Source organism: Ursus maritimus, unplaced genomic scaffold, assembly GCF_017311325.1.
Source record: "Ursus maritimus isolate PB19 unplaced genomic scaffold, ASM1731132v1 scaffold_19, whole genome shotgun sequence".
Taxonomy (NCBI): domain Eukaryota; kingdom Metazoa; phylum Chordata; class Mammalia; order Carnivora; family Ursidae; genus Ursus; species Ursus maritimus.
Window position 1 is genome coordinate 51,061,459 of NW_024424341.1, and position 27,801 is coordinate 51,089,259.

Sequence of the window (27,801 nt, forward strand, 5' to 3'; positions counted from 1 at the left end):
TACTTATTGCTTTGTCATCTCTTTTTCCTTTTAGGTATTACATATTTAGTGAACACATGGCACACTGTTAAATATTCTACACCACTTTTAAAAACCAAGTCATAGTCTATAATAAAAGATAGTTCAGTTTATTTAACAAGTCAGCTATTGTTAGATATTTACACTCGCTTTTCCCTGAGTTTCATCCTTATTCATCCTTTACCTCATATTCTTGCTGCCTTCTAATTGTTTCAGACCCCTCCCTCCACTTCCACCCTGGGACTGAGTAAAGCTTTTCATTCCTAGGCCTTTGATGGCAATGCTGGGGACAAGATGAGCCTGGACCAGGGGTCATCTATCTGTTGTATGAAGCCCACTTTGGCGTGCACGGTGTGTGTGTGTGTGTGTGTGTGTGTGTGTGTGTGTGTGTGTGTATTTTAATCAGGCTCCACAACGAGCATGGAGCCCAATGTGGGGTTTGAGCTCATGACCCTGAGATCAAGACCTGAGCTGAAATCAAGAGCTAGACAATTAACTAACCAAGCCACCCAGGCACCATGTGGCATGGTGTTTTTAAGTGTTTGAGTTTATTGTCAAGATTTAAAAATTAGAAGATTTTACTTGAAAATCTCAATTCTTGATTTTCTTGAAACATCAGATGGCAATAGTGGGCCCACATTCTGGCATGGCTCTCATGGCTGGAGTTCAGCCACTCTCTGTAGTTGAGGAATAGGTTCTCTGCCAGCCCAGCTGTCTTTACTTCCTTCTGTTGGCTCCTGTATGCTCCCAGCCTCATGCAGGGCTCTAAAGACCCGGATCTGGGAATGCCCTCACTGAACACAAGAGCTGCTCAGGACTTGTGTCAGAAGGCAGTGTAGTTTAGAGGAAGAAAGCCCTGGACTTGAGGCAGGAGGGAGAAATTTTAGTCAGTTGGCCTGATCCTAGTTCTAGTTTGCCCATCTGTTAAATGATCTAGATGGGTAGTTCTTAACTGGAAGATGGGAGGAAGGGTCATAATGTTCAAATAAGGTAAAGGTGGGTCTAGCTTTACTCCCTAAATGATGTGATGTCCTCCTGCTTGAGAATGACTACCTTACTTGTTGAAGATCATCTGCAAATCCAAACGATAACTATCACATGAGGTTAAGGGCCCAGGTTCTGGATTTGAATACCAGCTCTACCATTTCCGTGCTGGGTGATCTTGGCCAAGCGACTTCACCTCTCTGAGCCTGATATCTTATGTCAGACCTGAGAAAGTAGGAAGTAAGACAAAGTTTCCATTTCAAATTCCACTTAAATAGGAGATTAAATCAGATGACGTGTATAAGACACTTATGATTCCCTGGCAGAAGGTAAAGATTCTGTATAAATGTTGGTTACTGTTACTACCCGCCTTGTAAGGTTGTTGTGAGGACTCAATGAGATAATACAATAAAGTGTTTTAGCAAAGTGCCAGGTACACAGTGTTCAGGAAATGGTTACTTATAATTATTATTCATAAAAACTCTAAAGTGATTCATTGATTTATCATCGCTGAAGATGACAGAGAGAGCTCTGTGGTGGTTTGATGGGTCTTGGGAAAGTAAAGGCAAGGCTCTCCCATAGGTTTGAGTCTGAAGTCTGGAAACTGGGAGGCTAGGGAACAAGAGGCAAGGAAGGAGATGATGAGTCCCTGTTTGAAGAGATAGATTCTAAGACTCAAGAAGAAATTGCAATGCCTTTTGGAGGAGACAGAGATATGGAAGACAGAACTAAGGGTTGTCAATGCAGAGAAAGAAGGGAGGGTTGGTTGTCATTGTTGTTTCCCTTTTTTGGGGGAAATAAAAGCCCTGGGACTTGAAATAAAGAAGGCAGGGGCCAGATCTGATTGATTTCTGGGTCCCTCTGGCACAGGGTTGGCACTGAGCAGAAGCCACTAATTCTTTGTGACTTAGTAGAAGTGACTTTCCCCTGCCTGAGCCTGTTGCCTCATCTGTGACATGAGGAAAAGCAAATCTACCTCTGAGGGTGTTGTAAGTGTTCTGAGTTTGGAAGGTGCCTGGCTAAAAGTGCACAAATGGTGTCTGGGGTGACAACCCACAGCACACCCACCTCAATGGGAAAAAAAAATTGAAAGAGACAATATCAAGTGTGTGCACAAGTGGTGGGAGTGAAAGTTAGTAGAGTTTGATGGTGTCTACTGAAGCCAAATACACACCTGCCTTTTGACCAGCAATTCCACTCTTTGGGATATACCCAGATGTGTTTCGAAGAAATGTATGAGAAGATTCATAGCACCAGACTAACCCCAAGTGGAAAATATCCAGTTTGAGGCATAGTCACACAATGGAAAGCAGACAGAAATGAAAACGAGGGAACTATTCCTATGTGCAACATGGACGTCACAAACACGGTGTTAGGTAAAAAGAAGGCAAATACACAGTACGTGCTCCCTCGGTGGATTGAAATGGGCAAAGGTAATCCAGGGTGCCAGAGATCAGAAAAGGGAAAACTTTCAGAGGGCATGGCGTGGCAGGAAAAGAGCCTGCGGGGGGCACCTGGGGGTGCCAAATGTTTGGTGTCTTGATCTGAGTACTGGTTATACTGGTGTGTTCACTTTGTGTAAAGCCATTGAATGGCACGCTAATGATTTGTAGACTTCTTTGTATTTATACTTTAATAAAACGTTTACTTAACAAACACTGAGCAGTGTATCCCTGGGGCCAGAAGCATGGGCTGTGGGGACAGACAGATCCGGGGCTCCACGCTCTGACCGTTGTGACAGACAAGTAGCTTCAAAACTCTGAACCTGTTTCCTTCTCTGTAAAAGGGAAAGTACTGTCTTTCAAGATTCAGTAAGTTGAGGCACCTATGACTAAGGCAATGCCTGGCATAGATAGGTCTGCAGGTCTCCCACGTGACACAAAGCTAGGCACGCTGCCTCACTTTCTCCAGCCCTGACCATGGTTTCTACCTGATTCACTGCTAACCAGTAACGCGGGCTTGGGGCTCATCACCCCTGATGGGAGAAAAAGAAACTAAGGCCACACTTTGCTGAGGCTCGCGTTCCTGGGGTGGGTGGGTGGGATTCCTGAGGCTTACAGAATGTCACACTCCTACAGCTCTCTCAAGGACTTCCTCTATTGCTTTACCACCATAGCTTTGCTCTTGTTAGTGTCACTTTCTCTCATCACTATAAACACTCCCCAAGGTATATCTGCAATGACCTCCTGAGCATACGACCCACTGATACACATCTGAAGAGCCTCAAAGCTGACGTTTTACTAGGTATTAGTAAACAACCTTAGCAGCAGCTAGCCCCTCAGGGTCTTGAAAGCTTTACTTCCAAATTCCTTAGAGACTTACCCTATCCTTAGCACCGCCCCCGCCCCAGGGTAAAAGGTATTTAATCAGTCTCTCCCCACAAACACAAATGCAGTTTTCCTGCCCACAGGTTCCGCCCCCCTGCTATAATAAAGCACCTTTTTCCACCAAAAACGTCTCAAGAATTCTTCCTCCAGCCTTCGCTCCTGGCCACAGCACATCAACCCCCAGGCTGGAGCCCGGTGCTTCCCGCCCCCACGCTGGGGACAATCCTCGGGCGCAGCCCACATTTCGATCTCCTAAAGGAACCTCTCTGGGGAACCCCGCCCAAAGCATCTCCAGCCCCGCCACTAAATACGCGCCACAAGCACTTGGCCACCAAGCTCTCCCTGACGGATTTGCGAGTTCTTCAATTGAAAAAAACGAGGCAGCGCCGCCTACTGGCGAGAAAAACCACGCGCGGACGCCGCTCGAGATGGTGCCATCACGCACTACTGCGCACGCGCAACTCCCGAAGCCCAGGTAAGGAGGGCGCGTAAGCTTGTCTTGGGGGCGGAGCCCAGGACGAAGACTTACCTTCCCTCCATCCTTTGCGGCCTCTCCAGCCCGCTTCCCCGAAGTTTTAAACTACGTTTCCCAGAATCCACTGAGGCCCTAGTCTTCCGGCAGCGTCGGCGGAAGCGGTGACTAGATCTGGCTGGGCCACACAGAGGCCGGCTTGGTCACTATGGAGGAAATAGGCATCTTGGTGGAGAAAGCTCAGGTCCGGTGGGGCCAGGCTCGCGGGGAGAGGGCGAGGCCGACCCGAGTGGGGTGCTGAGTGGCTGCGGGGATTCCAGCCCGGGTCTGGCTGGTTCTGGAGGCCTCGGTGGAGAGCTCTGTTCCGCCCCGAGGCCTGGCTCCGTGGCTGAATGATGTTAGGAGAGCAGTAAGGCTCAGAACGCGCGGCTGCAGGAATGAGTGACGTTTCAGGTTCTTTGGCACGGAATGATTTCGGGGGTTAGCTAGGAGTGCTTAGTGACATCGGTGACCCGGCGGGGCTGCGGATGTGTCGGAGTGTGAGTGATAGGGCACTTGGCCGTGGGCCGAATCATGTCTCAAGTTGGCCCGGGGAGCTGACTGACATTCGGGTCTTGGCTGGTGTTGGGGGGCTACGTAGTATCTGTGGTCTGGCCGAGTGATGTTTGCGGCCTACCTAGGGAACTGGATGACAGAGGACCTAATGTGAGTTCGGGTTTTGTGACAGGAGGGATCTTTCGGGGAACACTGGGTAGTGTTAGAATGTTCGAACGTGACTTTAACAGCCTATAATGAAATAGCCGTGTGATATTAGGAACTTGTGTGGGGGGGGTGGCTAAGAGGCATTGGAGTCCGGCATGGAGTTGATGTGTCCTTTAGGCCATAGTTGGGAGACAGGTGACATTGGGGATATGTGACAAGGGACATATGATAATAAAATACCTGTTTGGGGGGCCAGTTGACAAAGGGGCCCTGTTAGGGGCTAGGTGACATCAGGAGCCCATTTAGGGGGCTGCGAGGCTTGTAGGGTCTATTTAGAGGGGCTGAATGATGTCAGGAGCCTCAGGTGATTCATGGTGGAGTGGGGAGGATGCTCTAGATTCTTTCATGAGGGGATGCTCTTTTTCCAGCCTGAGTTTTCTCCCTTGTTCTAGGATGAGATCCCAGCACTGTCTGTGTCACGGCCCCAGACTGGCCTTTCCTTCCTGGGGCCTGAGCCCGAGGACTTGGAGGACCTGTACAGCCGCTACAAGGTACAGTCAAGCCCAGTCCAGACCCTGCACAGGGCCCAGCATGCCATGCCCCCCCCTCCTTTCACTACTGTCTGGCTCAGCAGGGCCGGAGCCTACCGTCTACCTTACCCCTCTCCACTCACAGAAGCTGCAGCAAGAGCTGGAGTTCCTCGAGGTGCAGGAGGAGTACATCAAGGATGAGCAGAAGAACCTGAAGAAGGAATTCCTCCATGCGCAGGAGGAGGTGAAGCGAATCCAGAGCATCCCACTGGTCATCGGGCAGTTTCTGGAGGCTGTGGATCAGAATACGGCCATTGTGGGCTCCACCACAGGTGCGAGGGTAGGGGGGCACCTCATTCACTCATGTGTTCGTTCAACGTCGGTTAACTTTTGTCTCTCATGGACCAGGAAGTGTGCTGGGGTCTTAGAAGAGCAAACAAGGCAAGGCACTGTAATGGTGTTTTTCTAACTTTGATACAAACGTAGACATATATTTTACATTCTCTCTCTACATGTGTGTACGTGTGTGTTTTGTGTGTGTTCGTGTATATATGTGCCTATGTGTGCAGTTGACCTTTGAACAACACAGGTTTGAACTGTGTGGATCTTCTTATACATGGATCTTTTTGGGTAAATACGGTATAGTACTGTAAACGTATTTTCCTTATGATTTGCTCAATAACATTTTCTTTTTTTAGCTTACTTTACTGTAAGGTTATAGTATATAATACGTAAAACATACAGAACACGTGTTTGTTGACTGTTTATGGTATTGGTAAGGCTTCTGGTCAACAGCGGGCTATCAGTAGTTGAGTTTTGGGGGAGTCAAGTTATCTGGATTTTCAATTGCACGGCGGGGGGGGGGCAGTTGGCGCCGCTAATCCCTGCATTGTTCAAGGATCAACTACATACATATCCGTATATAATCTAAATACATATTGAAAGTTTCATCAAATGATATTTAGCCTTACTATGTGTTACGTACTCTGATGTTTTCCGTTCTGTTCTAGTCTGTTTTTGTCTTAAACAGTGTTCTGGATGTGACCCTCTAAGTTGATTTCATGACAGTTATTGGGTTGGGACCTGCAATTTGAAACCATGGGTGAAGTGTGAAGAGATTGGGCTCAGTATGTGGTAGCTGCTGTTGTTAACACGGGTTCAGGCCCTGCCCTCATGATGGTTGTTGTCTCCGTGTGTATCTGTCATTTCCTGCCTCTGTCCTCTGCTCCTTTGGACCAAGCCATGTTCTTATAAGGGTGGGGAAAGGTGTGTGACTGGGCTTGGAATTGGACTGATGGGCCGGAGGTGAGGTGGTAAAGGGAGGGGGTTACCCAGAGTGAGGCTTGTGTCTTGGACCTGTAGGACTTAGGGGAACAGTGGGGCTATCCCTGAGATGCTGACGTGGGCGGAAGAGTGGGTTTGGAGGGAGACAGTGCGGGCAGCCTAGGACTTCATAGGGAGGGGCCTTGGAGGCTGCTGGACAGCCAGGTCTGAAGGTCAGGAGAGAGACTGATGCTGGACAGAGGTGTGTATCACCACCATAAGAGTAGAAGGTGGATGGGAGCCATGAGCCTGGAGGCTGGGCAGGCAAGGAGTCTGGTGCAGAGACCAAGGTGGGAGTGGAAGGCTGAATCAGGTGGCATCTGTGGGGAAAGAGAGGAGCTTGGTTGGAGACGTTCAGGAGGGTGGGTGGAAGAGTGTAGGGACTGCTGGGCTGTGGAGGGCAGGGGAGAAAGGTCCAGCATGAGCCTAGGGACTCTGGCTGGTGACTAGGGACCAGCTGCCTCCCTGAGACAGACCCAGGAGGAGCAGCACAGTTTGAGAGAAGATACCAAGAGCACATTGGGACCCAGTGAGTGAGGGAGACCCTGGGGACCCGCAGGGGGATGCATTCCGGGAGGCTACTGCTCACCTAGGGCTGGAGCTTGAGAGACCGTCGGGGCTGGAGATGGACGAGGAAGCTGTCGTCGTGAATGTGGGGTTGGACTGGAGGAGGCAAGACTAGAAGCCAGGAGGGCCGTTCCGGGTCCGAGCAAAAGATACTGGTGGCCTGGAGCCTCCGACTGTAGGTTTGGGGGAGGGGACAGTTCTGAGGTTCTGGCACTTGTCACTCTCCCCGCCCCCTTCCTGTCTCCCGAAGGCTCCAACTACTACGTGCGCATCCTGAGCACCATTGACCGGGAGCTGCTCAAGCCTAATGCGTCGGTGGCCCTCCACAAGCACAGCAACGCGCTGGTGGACGTGCTGCCTCCCGAGGCCGACAGCAGTATCATGATGCTCACGTCAGGTGAGGGGCAGCCCGGCCGGGGAGGCCCCGAGGGGAGCCTGTGGGCCAGGCTGGGAGCCCCCGCTCTGCTTTCCCCGCAGACCAGAAGCCGGACGTGATGTATGCGGACATAGGGGGCATGGACATCCAGAAGCAGGAGGTGCGGGAGGCTGTGGAGCTCCCGCTTACACACTTCGAGCTCTACAAGCAGGTAAGGGGCTGGGAGTGCCAGGCGCAGGATGGGCCCCTGTGTCTCCATTTGGCGGTGGGACTCCCCGGCTCATCCTTCTTTACCTCTGCATTGCAGATCGGCATCGACCCTCCCCGAGGCGTCCTCATGTACGGCCCACCCGGCTGCGGGAAGACCATGTTGGCAAAGGCCGTGGCTCATCACACGACCGGTGAGCCGCTGGACCCTTCCCTGGAGCTCTGACCTTCTGGGCTCTATGGACCTCGCTCCCTGCTTTCTCATCTTCCCCAGGAAGTGGCGAGGCGTGGCGATTAAGTACGGGGGCTGTGGGGTCAAAGCCCCGGGGTGACTCGTACTGGCTGTGTTGTCCTGGGGAGGGGGCTTCACTGCCTCATGCCTCAGTTTCCTCGTCTATAACAGAAGACTCGCTTCACGGGGTTACCGTGAGGAATTAATGTAATAATGCAGCCTTTTTCCTACAGTGGGTTGTCACCCATTAGTAACCATGAGTTCAAATTCATGGGTTGCAGCCAGCATTTAAAAAAATGAAACCGGAAACATTAGTGTCCGTCCCACACAGTAAGAGCTCATATTGCTACGTGAAACCTGTTGCTCACACACATAACGCTTGTGGGTGTTTATACACGTGCTTCTTTCGTAGGTTCCAGACAGAAACGTCTGAAAGTCGCTGTATTACTGTTTGTAAAGCCTGACGATCAGGCTCCGCACATCTTAAAATCTGGATATGTGTGAGGCAGGGAGCAGTAGAAGGCAGTGGTTAAGCAGTGGGTTTTCTGGGCCGGGCTGAGTGGGTTTGAAATCTGGCTCCCCTACAACTGTTTGTGTAAGTTAGTGTATGTCACTCCTCAATAAGTTAGTCTCTCTGTGACTCCCGTTTCCTAGCTTTCTGGGTTATTCGGAGGATTAAATCAATATAAAGCTTCTAGAACTGTACCTGGCACGTAGGGGGTGGACAAGAAATGCCAGCCATTGTCATGAACATTCATTTGCTTAGCAGTTCATTGGACTTCTGCTCTCCCAGGCCCTGCCTGAGCTGAGCTCAGACACGTCTCGTCTTGGAGAATCTCCCAGTGTGGCTGGGGAAAAAGAAAAAGAAACACTTAGAATTCAGTCATTCAGTTACTGTTTATTGAGTACCTAATGTGTGCCAGGCTGTGTTCTAGGTGCAGGAGACAAACGGCAGTGAACAGAACAAAGTCTCCTTTCTTCGTGGAGGTGATGTCTTAGTTGGGAAAGTACTTGAACAGATAAACAGATGAACAGATTATAGATCATGTGGTGCTGAACACGTGACGAGAGGAAGCAGGACAAGGGATAGAGAACAGTAGGAGCTGCCACTTTATATGGCAGAACTGGGGGGTGGTCGGGGAAGACTCTTATGAGGCGACGTTTACATAAAGACCTAAAAGACGTGAGGGAGTGAGTCACATGGATGTCTGGAGGATGCAGTGTATCAGGCCAAGGGACTGTCTGGTGAGGCGGGAATGTGCTTAGTGTTCCGGGAATAACAAGGAGGCCCCTGGCGCTGAAGTGAGCGAGCGAGGGGGCTCACAGGTAGAGGGGAGGTTGAGTGGGAGCTGTCCACAGAGCAGCAGATGCCCCGGGGAAGCAGGGAGAGAAGTGGCATTGCCCTTATGGGAGGGCGAGTCGGTCCATTCTGCCTGTGCCTCTCAGGTGGGGCTTCCCAGAGGAAGCGAGGCACGCGCGATTTCTCAGGCACACGGTTGGGAGGGAGCATCCCAGAACAGTAGGTGCAAAGGCCTGGGGTGGGAAAGAACTTTTTATTTAGTGAGTTGTGAGTAGACCGTGACTAAACTCCACAAGGATAAGACCTTGTACGTTCATTCTTTCCTACATTTCGGGCACCTGCCCAGTAACTGCACTGTGGTATTTGCTCAGCCAGTGTTGGGGAGCTGGCTGAAGGAGGGCTGTGCTTGGCAGTTTGCTGGGGTGAGGCTGGCGAGCTCAGAAAGGGTGTGAATATAGCTTTGGCATGAATTTCAGGGATTTTGCACATGGTCCTGAGAGCAGGGTGGTTTTTGACAGGCAGGGGTCAATGCAATGCATTGATAACACAAGCCGCACATATGCCTTAAGAATTTTAAGTACCCGTTAAAAGAAATAAGTTAGAAGAAGTAGGTGAACTTAAAATATTTTATTTAACGAGTATACTCAAAATGCTATTATTTTAACATAGAGCAGATACAAAATTTGAGATTTTTTTCTATTTTTTTACTATAGTAAAATCTCTGTAATGAAATTTATTGTTTTAACCAATTTTTAAGTGTACAGTTCAGTGGCAGTAAAAACATCCACAGTGCTGCGCAACCTCCACCACTGTCCCATTTCCAGAACTTGTTCATCGTCCCAGACTGAAACTGCATACCCATTAGACACTAACTCCATGTTCTCCACACCCCCTCGCCTCCAGACTGCTTTTTCACTTAGCCTGTTGTCTTCAGGGCTCATCCATGCTGGAGCAGATGTCAAAATAGAATTCCTTTAAGGCCGAATAATATTCCATTGTATGTATATACCATATTTTATTCATCTGAACGTTTATTGGTGGACATTTGTTGACATATTTTATACTTGTTTTTACTAAGTCTCTGGAAATCCGGTGAGTATTTCCCAGTGACAGCCTATTTCATTGGGCACCAGCCATATTTCCGTTCCCCCAACAGCAGTGGCCACCCCATTAGAGAAGTAGTATGATCAGATTAGTTTTTTGAAAGATTATTCTGGCAGCTGGAAGTGAACTAGAGGGAGGAGAAATCTGACAGCCAGTTAGAAGACTTTGGAGTGATCTGGAGGACTGACTGTTGTAGCCTTGGGCAAAGGCCTTGGCCCGTGGGCAGGGGGGAGCGTTAGGGGATGCGTTGGAGAGAGAAGGTAGAATCAGGGGGCAGAAGTGTCAGGATTTACTGACTAGAGGGGGTTGGCAAGTGGGAGGAGTCAGGAGCAACTTCCATTTCCTCACTTGGGCCGTGGGGGGTGGGTAATGGTGACCTTCGCAGGACTGGCATAGGGGGAAGACCGATTGAGTGTGGGACATGCTGTAATTCAGTGACAAGGAGATTTTAACTGAAACACAGTATGAGACATTGGGAGGATGGGGAAGGGGAGGCTGGGGGGACAGGGCATTGTAGCAACGGAGGGTGGGGAAGACAGACCGATGCCCGAGTCAGATAATGGAGAGCCCAGAAGTTGGGATTTCACAGGTAACTATGGACACCTGCAGGACAGCCACGTAAATGTGTGATCGAAGCAAACACTGGGATATGTTTAGATACCCTGAGGTTTGCCATTGAACAGGCCCCCAGGTGATGTGGGTACCGGAGAGGAGGGACAGCTTGAGCTGGGTGTGGATTCTGGATGTTAGGGCTTGGCGGGGCAGGCCTGCCACGTGCACAACTCCTGGTTAGGACAGAAAAGCCCTGGGGCTGCATTGTGGACAGTGTGGCTCCCTTCCCTGTGGTGGCTGAAAGGAGGGTTCTGGAGGTTGCTCCATGCCACACAGCCACATCTCGTTACGAAATAAGTTAGACTTTAAGAAATAAGTTCAAAAGGAGGGGCCCAGAACAAGCTTGTCTTCAACGACATTGCCACTTGTTGGTTATGTCAGAATATGTGCTTGGGGTCCCGGATTCCTGCATGGTACTCAAAAGTGGGTCCTTTTCCATCCCGAACAGAATTCCAAGTGGAACTCCGAGCTCTTGGTGAGGTGGTGGTGAGATGTCTTAGCGGATGGACAGCCTATCTTTTTTCTCTTACTGATTTTTCCAACACTGTGGAAATCCAGGGGTTGGTTGGTTGGTTGGGGTTTTTTGTCTTGGATTCCACGAATGTCTCTTGCTCTTCTCCATATGGGCATATTGAAGCACACATGTATTTTTTTTTTTTAATGTTGTCCTGATTTTTAAATGTTGGGCCAAAAAATGACACATTTATGGTAGGCTTCATGATTTGGGCTGTGGGGTTGCTGTGGGGTACAAGCAGGTGGCTGGTCCTCCCAGCAGGATCTGGGACCCAGCCCCAGGGCTTGAGAGAATGACCGGGCCACTTGGAGTGGGTGTTCAAAGAAAGGGATGTCTTCAGGGGCTTCTCAGTTTCTGTAAAGCAGTACGGGCCCTGTGGGAGGCCCTTCCTCATCTCACCCTTGTCATCCTGCCATCAGCTGCGTTTATCCGGGTCGTGGGCTCAGAGTTTGTACAGAAGTACCTGGGCGAGGGCCCCCGCATGGTCCGGGACGTGTTCCGCCTGGCCAAGGAGAACGCACCTGCCATCATCTTCATAGATGAGATCGATGCCATTGCCACCAAGAGATTTGATGCCCAGACGGGAGGTGAGTGATGCCTCAACAGAGCCTGGGGTCTTGGGCAGGCTTGTACAGATGCCTTGGACTGACCATGTTGCGCTCTCCAGCTGACAGGGAGGTTCAGAGAATCCTGCTGGAGCTGCTGAACCAAATGGATGGATTTGACCAGAACGTTAACGTCAAGGTTCGGGTTTCAGACTGGGCAAGGGGGGGTGTGGTGTGGGAATCAGGGAAAGGTGGAGGCTGGCGTGTGTGAGGGCAGGTATTGTGACAGGAAAGAGGGTGAAGGGGGGACAGAGGTCTGAGCTGGCCTGTCCCCAATGCCAGGTGATCATGGCCACGAACAGAGCAGACACTCTGGATCCTGCCCTGCTGCGGCCAGGACGCCTCGACCGCAAAATCGAATTTCCACTCCCTGACCGCCGCCAGAAGAGATTGATTTTCTCCACTATCACCAGCAAGATGAATCTCTCTGAGGAGGTTGACTTGGAAGATTGTATCCTGCTCTGGAAGTGAGGGGAGGGTCCCAGTTGGGAATGGGGACTGGATCTTCATTGCCACCTCTGCCTTCACTGTGACCCATTTTGTATAGGGCGGGAGACCAAGGTCCAGGGATGGGGGTGGTGACAAAGACAGCTCAAGGATGACTTCTGGTTCTAGGCGTTTACCTGCTCATGCAGGGAATGGTTTCCTTAACTCACCTGCCACAGATGTGGCCCGACCAGATAAGATTTCAGGAGCTGATATCAACTCCATCTGTCAGGAGGTGAGTGAGGGTTTCTCTCTGGATCTGGGCAGGGGGTGTATGAAGACCCTTTGTCTTTGAGACCACTCTGCCACAATCCTCGTGTCCCACATTGCCTCCCTGGGGCTTGGGGCCCGGTCTCTTCTTCCATCATCACTAGGGCTGGGGAATAGATTTTAACTCTCATCCCTCAACAGAGTGGAATGTTGGCCGTACGTGAGAACCGCTACATTGTTCTGGCAAAGGACTTTGAGAAAGCGTACAAGACAGTCATCAAGAAGGACGAGCAGGAGCATGAGTTTTATAAGTGACCCAGCCCCTGTGGGGGGAGGGGAGAGAAGGGGAATGGAGAGGACTTTTCTCCCCTCCCCAACCTCTGTCCCAAAACCTAGTGTTCTTTTTTCTTTACCCAGGATTGGTTTACTCAATAAATACACAAGATTGAATCTGTTCAATTTCTTCCTAAAAGTTTCACTCCTTTGGAGAAAACTGGGTTGTGAATAGGTTGTTCTGTCCCCTGCTCTCCTGACAGATGAGTGGATGAGGTACAGGCCTCGGTTACAATTGAGAGAAAAGCAAAGAATTCAAATCAAATGACTTTAGAAATTCAAGGGAAAAGAACAGAAATCAAACCTCAGACTGCGGCTCTTGACCACAAAATAAAGCCCCCACACATTTCCCCACCCACACTTCCACAAGTAGGTAGAAGACCATTTGAATCTTTGTTGATTCCTGCCTTCCTCACACTCAGAGGAAGTATCAAGGACAAGGAGGTGGCCCCGCAGAGTCCCCGAGAGTAGGGATGAGGGTTGTGGGGAGGAGGTGGGATGGCAGGGTTTTGTGACTGTCCTTGGCTCTTCTCCCTATAGTCTTGTTGGGGCACAAATGTGTTTGGTTGGACCAATTCCCATTCTCTCTTGAGGTCTCCATTGAGACATCTCTCCCTCTGGCAGCCTTCCCTGATGCCCCAAGTTGGGAAGGAGCCCTTCTGTGCTCCACTGGCGCCGTGTACGTGCTCTGCTTGGCACTTAGGCCCCCTTAGACTTTTTCTCATGTGCTTGCCTATCCCTCCTCCGAACTGGAACCTATAGTCAAAGGATTGTGGCCTGATTATAGTTCAAGTCCCAGTGCCTACACACGGTAGACATTCACTTAATATTTCTTGAACAAATACATGAATGTCACTGTGTGTTTGGAGGTGAGGTAGGAAGAAAATATAAGGAAAAACAATAGTCACAGGTCCTTGAGGAGATGGGGGTGATTCCTCTGTAGAGGAGCGTGGCAGGTTGAGTGGAGAAGTTACCCTATTCTCCCTGGAACCTCACTAAAACAAGAAGAGAGCAAGATGGACATTCACAAGGACACAGGAGGAGAGGACACGGTAGCAACACAGTTTAGGGGAGAGGCAGATAACTACTCGTCAACCCAACCGAGCCTGAACTAAAGGGAAGCCCAGAACAGATTCACACTCAGAGATCACAGATGCCACGTTCTGAAGGGGAGGGCTGGAGACGCGGACTACCTGAAAGGCTACACAACCGAATTCGTACACCAAGTGAGACTCGAACCTGGCTGGCAGTGAAGGAACAAGCTGTTGTTCCAGGCCCCACGCCCCTTCTCCTGCCTGGTGGGAGGTTTACTCCGAGTCTCTGGGCTGGCAGGCCTGAAGCAGGGATGAGAGAGAGCGTGCATGCGGAAGACAGGGTTAAGTGACAGCCCCGGGCAGGCAACTGAAGTATTTCTTGTGAGGAAAACAAGCAGCACGAGAGAAAAGAGAATGGGTTGTTCAGACAACTTAAGCCCTCATCTTTCACACTCAGTAGCAGCTAATACCTAAAACTGATGAATTAACAAAAGCATAGACTTTAGAAATATGGAAGTGAATTTCAAAACAAACAAGGATGGGAAGTAGTTAACTCTCGGAAGTAGACAGGGAAATACGGGGTGAGGGTCCCATGGGAATGCTTTTGTTTTGACAGTGTTGAATGGAAGGACCTTGTTTCTGACCTTAGGGAAAAAGCATTCAATTTTTTATTAAGTGTAAGTTAGCTGTTCATTTTCATACGTAACCCCTATAAAACTGGGAAAAGTTTTGTTTTACTTGTAGCTTATTGAGGGTCATCATGAATGGTATTGAGTTTTGTCAAATACATAAAAAGCAACTATTGACACGATCTTTTGGTTTCTTTCTTTCTTAAGATGGTGAATTACTTTGATTAATTTTAGAATGTCATACCAGCCTTCCATTCCTAGGTTAGGTCCCACCTGGTCATGATGTATTATCCTTATATATATTGCTGAATTCAGTTTGCTAATTGTGGGTTTGTGGGGGTTTTTGTTTTTGTTTGTTTTTTGGACATTTTTGTGTGTATACTTTTTTTTTTTTTAAGATTTTATTTACTTATTTGACAGAGATAGAGACAGCCAGTGAGAGAGGGAACACAAGCAGGGGTTGTGGGAGAGGAAGAAGTACGCTCCCAGTGGAAGAGCCTGATGTGGGGCTCGATCCCAGAATGCCGGGATCACGCCCTGAGCCGAAGGCAGATGCTTAACGACTGAGCCGCCCAGGCGCCCCTTGTGTGTATACTTATTACTGATCTTGGTGTATGATTTTTTCCCCTCATGATATCTTTCTCAGGTTTTAGTATCGGTGTTAAGTTGAGATGGAAATGTTCCTTCTTTCTCTATTTTCTGAAAGAGAGATTTGTTTCATATTATTTCTTTCTAAAATCTTGGGTCCAGTTGACAATAAAGCCATCTGAACCTGGAGTTTTCTTTTGGGAAAGAGTTATAGTTTCAAGGATGATACACGTCCCCAATTTGAATTTTTATATTACAGCAGAGAAATGAAAATGAAATTTGAAAGAGAAAAGTTTCATTTTTAGAGAACATAAAATACTTAGGAATAAATTTAACAAAACACATACCTGAAAATTACACAATTTTTCTGGGAGAAGCTAGAGAATACCTAACTAGATGGAAAGATGTGCCGTAATCATTGCTGAGGAGACTAAAAATTGTTTAGAAGTCCGTTTTCCTCAAATTGAACTATACACTCAATGGAAGTGACTCAAAATCCCAACAGGCACTTCTGCAGAAATTGTTCAGTTGATTGTAAACATGTGGAAATGCAAAGGACTTAGAATACTTTAGGGTATTTCAAAAGAAGAACAAAGCTGGGGAATTTACACTACCTGAACTCAAGCTTTACTATGAAGCTAAAATCAAGGCAATGTGGTGTTGGTATAATGATAAACTGTTAAGTGGAACAAAATAGAGGATCGAGAAATAGCCCTATACTCATACAGTCATTTGATTGTCCTAAAAAACTCCAAGGCAGTTAAGGCAGGAAAGGACAGTTCTTTAAAAAAAAAAAATGGTGCTGAAACAACTGGATAAACTTGGGAAAATTAACCTCAACCTCTATCTAACACCATACCCCCAAATTAAATCACGGTGGATCAGAGATATAAAAAACCATGAAGTTTCTAGACTAAAATATGGTAGAATATCACCATGACTTTCAAATAAGCAAAAAGCCCTAACCTTAAAAAAAAAAAAAAGATAAATCGAACTTAAATAAAACTAAAAGTTTCTCATCAAAAGATACTATTAGGATGATGAAAATGAAGTTATGACTGACATGAAATATTTATAATACGTATATCGAAAAAGGGCTTTTCTCTTAGCATATCTAAAGAACTACAACTTAATAGGATGAAAATCAAAAACAAAAAATGGGCAAAGATGTGAACAGACACTTCACAAAAGATAGACAAATGGCCAACAAACAAACAAACAAACCCAAAACCAAGTCCACAGTATGACTGTTTTAACCATATTACTTTGGGTAAGGTATGGTGATGCAGATCAAGAGAAAGTGGAGAATTTTACAATTTATTATACTCACAGTTCCCAGGGGAGAATACAGCATGCCATGTGCTGTTGCTCCGGGGAAGGGCCAGGGTCATACAGAAGGCCACAGGAGAGAGGAGAACTGTGAGCAAGCACCTATATTGCTGTTTCTGTGGGAAGGAACGAAGGAGGCAAGGTAAGCAGCTTAGGACGGCTACTTTGAATAATTTCAGCGGGCTCTGGGGAAGAGGGGCTGTCCCTGGTTGTCTGGTACCTGGTCCTGGGGCAATTAGGGCAGGTGTATAGTGCCCTGGAGTGTGAGTGCCCAATGAGAGAGGTAATTAGGGTGTGCGCTTAACCAGCAGCTCAAGAAGGGCAACTGATTGGCCTCTAGCCAGGGTATAAAAACATTGGAGATCATACATTTGTAAAAGTGGTATTATGATGAGTCCTCAAATCACCAAGAAAAACACAAAGCAATCACAATATCAAGTACAACATATCTACTAGAATGGTTAAAATGTGAAAGACAGACAATGTCAAACGTTAACAAGGCTGTGGAGAAACTGGAACTGTCATGTATTGCTTATGAGAGTATAAGCTGGCACAACTAGTATGAAAAGCAATTTGGCATTTCTTGTAAAATTAAACATAGATCTACACTATGATCTAGTAATTTCACCCCTGGGTATTTGTACAAGAGAATAAGAAATATATACCTACAGGAAACTTGTTCAGGAATGTTTACAGCAATTTTACAGATAAGCGCTACTCAATGTAAAAAGACCACTCCCCATCCCCCCACCCCCCACCCCATCCTTGAAGCCACAAGCAACCACTAATCTACTTTCATCTCTGGAGTTCCCTATTGTGGAATTTCATCTGAACGTCATCATATAAAGTGCAGTCTTTTGTGACTGGGTTATATTTTTTTTCACTTGGCAGAATGTTTTTCAAGGTTCATCCCAGTTATAGTGTATATCACTACTTCATTCCTTTTTATGGCTGCATGATAGCCCATTGTGTGGCTATGCTGCTGTATTTGTTTGCAAGGGCTGCTGGGACAAAGTACCACAGAGTGGTGGCTTCAACAACAGAAATGTACTTTCTCATAGTCGTACAGGCTCAGTGTCCAGCACGAATTGTCAGCGGGATTGTTTCTTCTCCCTGCATCTTCACGTGGTCTTCCTTCTGTATGGGCAAGTCTGTGTCCAAATCTCTTTTTATAAAGACACTAGTCATTGTGTCAGGGCCCACCTTCATGACCTCACCAAACCTTAATTACCTCTTTCAAGACCCAATCTCCAAATACCATCACCTTCTGAGGTGCTAGGTGCTAGGACTTCAATATATGAATTTTGGGGAGACAAATTCATCCCACAATGGCCACATTTTGTTTATCCACCTGTTGATGGACATTAAGTTATTTTCACATTTTGGCTATTGTGGATAATGCTGTTATAAAAATCCATTTACAAATTTTACTATTATTATTATTTTTTTTACAATGCAAACTCTAGTTTGATTGGTCTGTCTCATTCACAGGTAAGCCTCCTGCTCAGAGAACCAAAGGGCCAGCTAATGGTGAGGAAAGGCAGTGTCTCCAGCCTTCCAGAGTCATGGGTCTGCAGGGCTCCCCCTGTCCAATGCAATTCTCTGCCCTTGCGCCTAGGAGTAAAGAAGGGAAGAGGCTCTTTGGGTGGGTGAGTGGGAGGCAGCTATGGGGAAATTTTAGCACAGATCCCAGGGTCTGTTCTTCACAGCAGGAGGGAGTAATCACATAAAGTTTTATTACAAACTTATAATAAATGAGAGAATTATATATTATCTCACTTGTTTGGGTTTTTTCCCTTAAATTTTTTTTACCAAAAAAAAAAAAAAAAAGGAGCAGGAAAGAAAAATACAGAAGGCAAATGAGCCAGATACCTGGGTTCAGATCAGAAGGGACCAGGGAGATGAGAACCAAGCTGTTACTGCTGGAACAGTAACACTGTGGCTAGCCCCAGGGCTCTCTCCACGCATCTTTGGAGAAAGGCAAGAAGCCCTAGAAGGAGAGACAAAGGTGAGAAGATGGCTGTCCCCAGACCAGCAGCAGTATCAGTCCTCTGGTGGCCACCCTGGGCAGTCAACTGAGTTGAAAATATTTGAGGTTCCCATGTTGGGGGTCAGACAAAGGGAGGAAGTGGAAAAGGATGGCACAGAGGGCTGTGAGTTCCATCAGAGTCCCTCCCTAGGACCATGGGGATCCAGGTAGGCAAAGGGAATCTGGACTCTTCCCTGTTTGTCAGCCAATTGGCTTCTTCAGGAAGCCTTCCAGCTGGTCCCCGATAGCTACAAACTTGCCCACCATGTCCCATTCTTGATGGCCAACACATTGGGGAACAGCTGACATCTCATACTCATAATGTGTGGTCATTAATACCCACCCTGGTCATTACCACCTTTCCATGCTTTTTGGCCACCATCTTCTCTAGCCTTGGCCCCAGAGAAAAAACTGCAGGGGCCACACCACTGTGCATGGAAATCCACAAGCACTGGTGTCTCACTATTGACAACTCAGTCGTGAAAGTCAGGTCCACTCTGGATGTTAAGGGTCACTGTAGAGACTCTTGTGGTGTATATTGATCAGGCTGGACCAGGTGTTCCTGTCAGGCCGCTAGGACTGTACTGTGGGGTCTGCAGAGCCCTGGAGGTAAGGGGTGCTCACCTCTTCAGGAGAAGTTTCTGAGCCATCTTCCTACAGTGTGAGTGGAGTTGCACAGGTTGGCCCTCCTCACCCATCAAAGGTACTCCACCATTTACAAGTTTTTGTGTGGATATGGTTTATATTTCTCTTGGGTATATACCCAGAAGTGGAATTACTAGGTTATGATATGGGCACACTATGTTTAATCATTTAAGGAACTGCTAGCCTGTTATCCCAAGTAACTGCACCATTTTACACTCCCACCAGCAGTGTACAAGAATTCCAATTTCTCTATATCTTCACCAACATCTATTATCTTTTTTTTTTTATTCTAGTCACCCTAATGGGTATGAAATGGTGACTCAGTGTGATTTTGATTTGCATTTCCCTGCTGGCTAATGATGTTGACCATCTTTTCATGTGCTTGCTGACCATTTTTATATTGTCCTTGGTGTAATGGTCATTCCGAATCTTTGCCAATTTTTAAATTGGGTTATTTATATTTTGATTTTTGAATTATAAGCATTTTTTCTATATTCTAGATACAAATTCTTTATCAGATATATGATTTGCAAATATTTTCTCCCATTCTGTAAGTTGTCCTTCACTTGTTTCCAAGTTTTGGGGATTATGAATAGAGCTTCTATGAACATTACTGTACAGGTTTTGGTGTGAACATAAGTTTTCATTTCTCTAGGGTAAATACCTCGGAGTGGAATTTCTAAGTCATATGGTGTACATTTAATCCTATAAGAAACTGCCAAGAAGGGACTTCTGGAATGGTGCAGTAAGGATCTCAGTAAATCTTCTCCCTTCACAGATTTTTAAAAAAAGCAAAAAAAGTTACCATTTTAGAACACTATAAATTAACTGAACTTATATGACAAACTAAAAGGCATTTACTGAGGAAACACTACTGAACCTCAAAAAGAACAGTGGTATGTGCTACCTTGGGTCACTCATTCCTTCTGAACCAACGCTAAAAACTGCAGAAACCGTGAAGTCTGGCAGCCATCAGAGGGGACTCACCTGATTTGAAACTCTGGAAAAGGTCTATCCTCAGGGCATTTGAAAACAATAGCAAGAGGTGTCACTCTTTGAAGGTCAGCATCACATCTGCCTAGGGCTGTGAAATCGGCTGGGAGAACTGGAAAATAAGACAGTGACAGGGGACTTTGAAAAGTTCTGACAGGGACACCTGGATGGTGGAGTAGGGGTTGGGCCACCAACTCTTGGTTTCATCTCAGGGTTGTGAGATCAAGCCCTGATGTCGGGCTGCATCCTGGTTTGTTGTCTGTGTTTTTGTTTTCTTTTATCTCAAGGTATTTTCTAATATCCCTTGTGATTTCTTCTTTAACTCATTAGTTAAGAGTGTATTGATTAATTTCCACATATGTGTTGATTTTCCGGTTTTCCTTATGCTATTGAATTCTTGTTTCAATCTTTTAGATTTTATTTATACTTGTTCTGTGGCTTAGCATATGGTCTATCCTGAAGAATATTCCATGTGCACTTGACAAAAATGTATTCTATTGTTGGGTGGAGTGTTCTGTATATCTGTCAGGCCTAACTGGTCTACAGTATTGGTCAAGTCCTCTATTTTGTTATTGATCGTCTGTCTGGTTGTTCTATATATTCTTGAAAGTAGGGTACTGAAGTCTCTCCCTTCAATTCTGTTAATATTTGCTTCATGTATTTCAGAGCTCTGATGTTTGCCATACCTATGTCTGTAATTGATATATCTTCTTGGTATATTGACCTCATTATCGTTTTATTATATAATGTCCTTCTTTGTCTCTTGAAACAGTTTTTAATTTAGTCTATTTTGTGTATTAGCATAGCCATTCCTGCTCTATCTTGGTAATTATTTGCAATATCTTTCCCAATCATTTCATTTTCAACCTATGTGTCTCTAGATCTAAAGTGAGTCTCTTGTAGACAACATATAGTTGGATTCTGTTTTGTTTTATATCCCTTCTGCCAATCTATGTCTTTTGGTTGGGAAGTTTGATCCCTTTAAATTTAAAGCATTTACTGATAATGACTTACTTTTGCTATTTTGTTGTTTACTATATCTTATAACTTTATTGTCCCTCATTTTCTCCATTATTGCCTTCCTTTGTATTTGATTTTTTTATAGTGACACATTTTTATTCTCTTCTCAGTCACTATATATTTGTTCAAGTTTTTATTTAAATTCCAGTTAGCATACAGTGTAATATTAGTTTCGAGTGTAGAATTTAGTGATTCATGACTTACATACAATACCTCATGTTCATCACAAGTGCCCTATTAACCCATCACCCATTTAATCCAGCCCCCCTTCCCTCCAGTAACCCTCAGTTTGTCCTCTATAGTTAAAAAAAATACGGAATGCTTCATGAATTTGTGTGTCATCCTTGCACAGGGGCCAGGCTAATCTTCTCTGTATTTTTCCAATTTTAGAATATGTGCTGCCAAAGCAAGCACCCATTCACTACTTTTAAATTTATTTTCTTAAGAGATTCTCTAAAGCATACCATATACATCTTTTTTAAAGATTTTTATTTATCTGAAAAATAAAGAGAGCAAGAGAGCAAGCACAAGTTGGTGGGGGGGGGAGCAGAGGCAGAGAGCGAAGCAGACTCCCTGCTGAGCAGGAAGCCTGATTCAGGGCTTGATCCCAGGACCCTGAGATCATGACCTGAGCTGAAGGCATACACTTAACTGACTGAGCCACCCAGGTGCCCTGCATACCATATACATCTTAATGTAGAATTGACTTCAGAGTTATAGCAACTTAATTCTATTGACTTATATAAATGTTATTCCTTTATAGTTCCATTCCATCCTCCCACTTTGTGCTTTTATTGTTATACATATCTATATATGCTACAAATCCTGAGATCAAAACACATCTCAAAGACTGACCTTAAAAACTAGCCCTTCCAGAATTAAATTGGATCAGACTACTGAGCAATTTATGCCTCCAAGAAATTGTTGGAAACAGCAGAGCAATCAGCAGGAAATCAGTGGAGCCTAATGAGCTGGAAATAATACCAAATGAGGCAGATTGCTTCACAGAGAGATCAGGGGAAAAGACAGTTAGAGACTCCTGTCATCCCAGGTGACTGAGAACACACCCAAGCACAACACTAAATGCTTCACACCGCAAAGGCAAATGGACTTCACTAAAATAGTCTTCACTAAACAAAATAGCCTTCACTAAAACAAATAAGCACAAAACAACAAAAGCAAGTTTTGGGGGTGGGAAGAAGGATTGGTATTCAGAATTGCTACAATATGGTACCTAGTATGTCCAGTTTTCAGCAAGAAAAAGGGCCAAGAACAAAGGAAGATACAAAGACAATGTTTCATCAAGTAGAGAATATCAATACAGAGACAGAAATAATAAAAAGAACCAAATGGTAATTCTGGAGTTGAAGAATGCCATAACTAACATTAAAAAAAAAATCACAAGAGCTAACCAGTAGATTTGAATTGGCAGAAAAATCAGAAAACTTGCAGATAGATAGATATTATACAATCTGAAAAACAGAGAAAATAGAATGAAGTAAAATGGACAGAGACTCAGCTGAATTTGGGACATCTTTAGATGCAACAACATATATTTAATGAGAAAACCAGGAGAGAAAAAAGAAATGAGGAGGAAAATATTTAAAGAAATAATGGCTAAAACCATCCCCAATTAAAAAAAATTTTTTTATTTATGAGACAGAGGGAAAGAGAGGAGGGACAAGCAGACTCTGCACTGAGTATGCAGCCCAACATGGGGGCTTGATCTCAGGACCCTGAGATCATGACCCGAACCAAAACCAAGAGTTGGACGCTTAACTAACTGGGCCACTCGGGCACCCCAAATCATCCCCAATTTTTTGACAAGCATTAATCTATACATACCAGAAGCTCAAGAAACTCCCAGGAGGATGCGAGCAGACGCCCACAGATACATCATGGTAAAAATGCTGAAAGTCAAAGACAAGGAGAATATCTTGAAAGCAGCAAGAGGAAATCAATGTTATCACTCACAAAGGTACCCCAATAAGATTAAGAGCATGCTTCTCATCAGAAACAATGGAGGACATAAGGCAGTGGGATAACATATTCAAATTGCCCAAAAGGAAAAACCCTACCAACCAATCTTATAACCAGCAAAATTATCTTTCAAAAATGATGGTAGGGGCACCTGGGTGGCTCAGTTGGTTAAGCGTCTGACTCTTGATTTTGGCTCAGGTCATGATCTTGGGGTTGTGAGATCGAGCCCTGTGTTGGGCTCTATGCTGGGTGTGGAGTCTGCTCTCTCCCCGTCTCTCTCTCCTTCTGCCCCTTCCCTAACTCCTCCCTCTCAAAAAATATGATGATAAAATAGATATTTCCAGGAAATAAAAACAGAAAATTCATTCCTACCTGGCTTACCTTAAAAGAAATACTGAAGAATATTCTTCAAGTTGAAACAAAGTAATTTTGGACAGAAATTCAAAATCAAATAAAACAAAGAGTAGTAAAAGTAATTATCACACAGTATAGCTTCATACTTCTTCCTAGGAGATTTAAAAAGTTGTATGGAAAAATCTTTATGTAATTGTACCACTGGCCTTAAAATATATAGAAACTAGGGGCGCCTGGGTGGCACAGCAGTTAAGCGTCTGCCTTCGGCTCAGGGCGTGATCCCGGCTCTTCCGCTATGAGCCTGCTTCTTCCTCTCCCACTACCCCTGCTTGTGTTCCCTCTCTCGCTGGCTGTCTCTATCTCTGTCGAATAAATAAATAAAATCTTTAAAAAAAAATAAAATAAAATAAAATAAAATATATAGAAACTAGCTCATTCCCCAGGTGTGTATGATGAAATAGCTATCCTATGGTTTTGGTTATTATTTTTAATCAAGAGGAATTATTTGCTTTAACATTGCCCTCAGCCTTGAATTTTCCCATACTGTCAAATAAAATCAGTTCCTTTGGAGAGAACTTTAGAGTTCTTTTCTTACAGACTGCTACACCCTCTGGGCAAAAATCTCTGAACCACTCTTCTGGGCATTGTGCTTGGTGGTAGCCTCTATTCTCATCCTGCCTCTGTTGGTGTGGAATCGGTCCTAAATGTGAGCTGAGGACAATCAGGGTCCCAGTATTCTGGGCTCACTCTGCCTGAGTAGAGTATCCCATCTATGTAGGGTAGGGGCTGGTGGAGGAAGTCCCAAACTACTCAACTCCTCATTTAGGCTCTTCAACTGAGTTGGTAAGGATGAGAAACACTTGCAGCCTCCCCCTTCTTTGAGATATGGTAACCCTTGACTGAGAGCTGGAGGGAGAGGGAGCTCCATCTTCTTGGTCACACCTACCTACAGTGAAGCTTCTATCAAGGGGAGCTGCAGAGTGGAGGAGACAACAGGTCACATTTTAAATGCCAAACTCTCACTGTTCTTTCCAAGTTTCAGTAAAAAAATTTTTGATAAATATTTCACTTGCTGTATGCCCTTAGGATATGTTTCAGACTTTAAATATTTAGTTGTTGTGGGATTTTAAATTTTATTTTCCAGCTTTACTTCTTTTACTTGGGAATGGGTCTACAGAGATGATCTGGAAGTGGAACATAAGATCTTAGATCTTTTCTTATCTAAGACCTATAAACTTCAGACTTATTCTTGGCATACAGATGGCTTACAATAAAAAACCAATACCAAAGCCAAAAACCAAAACCTAAAAATAAACAAATAACCTCCAAAACAAAACAGCAAACCCTGGGGAAGGGAGAGAATCTGATTTCCAGAGTTACCACATTTATTAGAGTCCAATGGTCAGTTTAAACAACAATATCAAAATCAAAAGGCATACAAAGAAATAGGAAAGTGTGAAGCATTCAAAGAAAATACAAATTAATCAACAGAAACTGTCCCTGAAAAAGAACTAATGGCAGATATACTAGACAAAGACTTTAAAACAACTGCCTTAAAGATGCTCAAAGAACTAAAGGAAAATGTGGAGAAAGTCAAGAAAATAATGTGTGAACAAAATGGAAATATCAATAAAGAGATGGAAATCTAAAAAAGACAAAAGAAATTCTGGAGCCGAAAAGTACTGAGATGAAAAATTCACTAGAGTGATCCAAAGGCAGACTTGAGCAAGCAGAAGAAAGCCTCAGGGAACTTGAATATAGAACAATGAAAAGTATTGGGTATGAGGAACAGAAAGAAAAAATATTAAGGAAAAGCAAACAGCCTAAAGGACCTCTGGGACACCATCAAGGGACCAAATATGCATCATGGGAGTCCCAGAAGGAGAAAAGGGAGGGGGGGGGGAAAGGCAGGAGAAATCTGAAGAGATTATTTGAAGAAATAATGTTGAAAACGCCCCAAATTTGATTAAAGACATAAACATACACATCCAAGAAACACAACAAACTCCATATAAAATGAAGTAAGAGATCCCTACTTGTGTCAACTATATTTCAATTTAAAAAATAATTCATAAAAAGAGATCCACAAGACACATTACAAACTTTCAAAAGACAGTCTTGAAAGTGACGAGAGAAGTGAATCATTACATACAAGGGATACTCGACAAGACTATCAGATTTCTCAGCAGAAATTTTGGAGGCCAGAAGACTGTGGGTCAATATATGCAAAACGCCAGAGAACAGTCCTATATCCAGCAAAACTGCCCTTCAAAATTAAGAGAAATTAAGACATTCCCAGATCAACAAAAGTCAAAGGAGTTGGTGCTCACAAACCCAGCCTGCAAGAAATGTTCAAGGGAGTCTTGCAAGGTGAAACGAAGCATACCTGAGCAATTAGCAAACTAGTAAACAATGGTTTGTAATTGTATTTTTTGTTTTTAATGTGATTTAAAAGCTTAATGCATTTAAAGAAAAAACAATTCGTGTAAAAGCTAGCGTAGTAATTAGTGCTGACATTAAGTTTTTTGTTAATAGATAGTGTAAGTACCTGACATTAATCTTTTGGTCACTGAGGCATCCATTTCAAAAGACATCCATCTTGAATTGACATATTGCCAGCTGTTTGACACAACTACTAGCAAAACAACCAAAAAAGGAATTAGGCCACCCTTACTCATGAAGCTCCTTGTTTCAAAAAGCCCTGGGTACGCCTGGGTGGCACAGCGGTTGGGCGCCTGCCTTCGGCTCAGGGCGTGATCCCGGCGTTCCGGGATCGAGCCCCACATCAGGCTCCTCCGCTATGGGCCTGCTTCTTCCTCTCCCACTCCCCCTGCTTGTGTCCCCTCTCTCGCTGGCTGTCTCTGTCTCTGTCAAATAAATAAATAAAATCTTTAAAAAACAAAACAAAAACAAAAACAAAAAGCCCTGGGTAATCTAGATAATTGACCACTTGAGTAACCTTGCTTCTCCCTTCCAGTACCTTAATTCCCACTCAGGCTTTTAATTAGCCAATAAGGAGTGAAACTGTGAAACCCCAGACACCCCACCCTCAGTTCCTAGTAAAGGCAGAGCCCCAGGTCTGCACACTCTCTCCCTATACCTGCAACCTGTGTGGCCCTTGGATGCGCCATGTATCTTCTGGGACCTGTAATAATGCCTGTTCTTCGAAGTTCTCTGATGGTCATTGCTGAGGTATATCTTGAAATCATAAGAACCACTGGGGCTGGTCCAGCCACAACTTTGGTCCCAGTGGGGGAAATGTCTGTGAGGGCTTGCTACAAGGACTATGGGCTTGAGCAAGTGCCTCAGGCACTCCTTTTTTTCCCCCTGAGAGAGAGAGAGCGCGCGAGAGAGAGCAGGGAGGGGCAGAGGGAGAGAGAGAATCTTAAGCAGGCTCTATGCCTAGTGCAGAGCCTGATGCAGGGCTCGATCTCAGATCTCACCCTGAGATCATGACCTGAGCCGAAATCAAGAGTTGGACACCCAACCGACTGAGCCACCCAGGTGCCCTGTGCCTCAGGCATTCTTAGCCAAATCCATCATTATCAATAGGCTGGGAATAACTGGACATCTAATATTACTGTAACTTTGGTTTTTACTCTGAATCTTATTGTCTATATTAAGAAACAAATCAGTCTCTTTTAGAGACTAATGCATTTAAAAGATTATTAGCTCATGTTTTGGGGCACAAAATGTATGAAGACATAATTATGTGACATTAACAACCAAAAGAGATGGACACAGAGCTGTAAAGGTGCAGTTTTTGTATCTTATTGAAATTAAGCTGGTATAAATTCAAATTAGGATGTTAAATATAATCCCCATGGTAACTACAAAGAAAATATACACAAAGGAAAATGAGAAAAAAAATTTAAACATTCCTGTGCCAAACACAAACAAACACAAAAAAAAACACAAAAAAAACCTAAACACAAAAGACAGTAATGCAGGAAGTGAGGAACAACAACAACAAATCCATAAAGCATATAGAAAGCAAATAACACAATGATAGAAGTAAGACCCTCCTTATCAGTAGTTACTTTAAGTGTAAATGGATTAAACTTTTCCAATCAAAAGACAGTAATTGGTAGAACGGATAAAAATACATAATCCATCTATATAAGATCCAAAGACACAAACAGGTTGAAAGTATCAGAAAAAAATATTCCATGCAAAAAGTACCAAAAGAGAGCAAGTGTGACTACTAATATCAGACAAAATAGACTTTAAACCAAAAGGCCTGGAAGAGCCAAAGTCATCCTGATAAAGAACAAGGCCAGAGACATACCATTTCCCCA

General features: G+C 44.9%; 1 protein-coding gene and 1 non-coding gene across 2 annotated transcripts; one reads left to right on the top strand and one right to left on the bottom strand.

Moving 5' to 3' along the window:
* Nucleotides 1-3,902: 3,902 nt before the first annotated feature.
* PSMC4 (proteasome 26S subunit, ATPase 4) lies at nt 3,903-13,019 on the top strand. Its single transcript, XM_008688704.2, has 11 exons — nt 3,903-4,045; nt 4,956-5,054; nt 5,179-5,365; nt 7,174-7,320; nt 7,401-7,510; nt 7,607-7,700; nt 11,688-11,855; nt 11,936-12,012; nt 12,156-12,324; nt 12,539-12,594; nt 12,771-13,019. Exons 1-11 carry the CDS (start codon nt 4,010-4,012, stop codon nt 12,882-12,884), a joined length of 1,257 nt encoding a protein of 418 aa, XP_008686926.2. The 5' UTR covers nt 3,903-4,009; the 3' UTR covers nt 12,885-13,019.
* Nucleotides 13,020-21,476: 8,457 nt separating this feature from the next.
* LOC121103562 lies at nt 21,477-21,583 on the bottom strand. Its single transcript, XR_005835814.1, has one exon. It is a non-coding gene; the product is annotated as a U6 spliceosomal RNA (small nuclear RNA).
* Between the last annotated feature and the right edge of the window lie 6,218 nt (nt 21,584-27,801).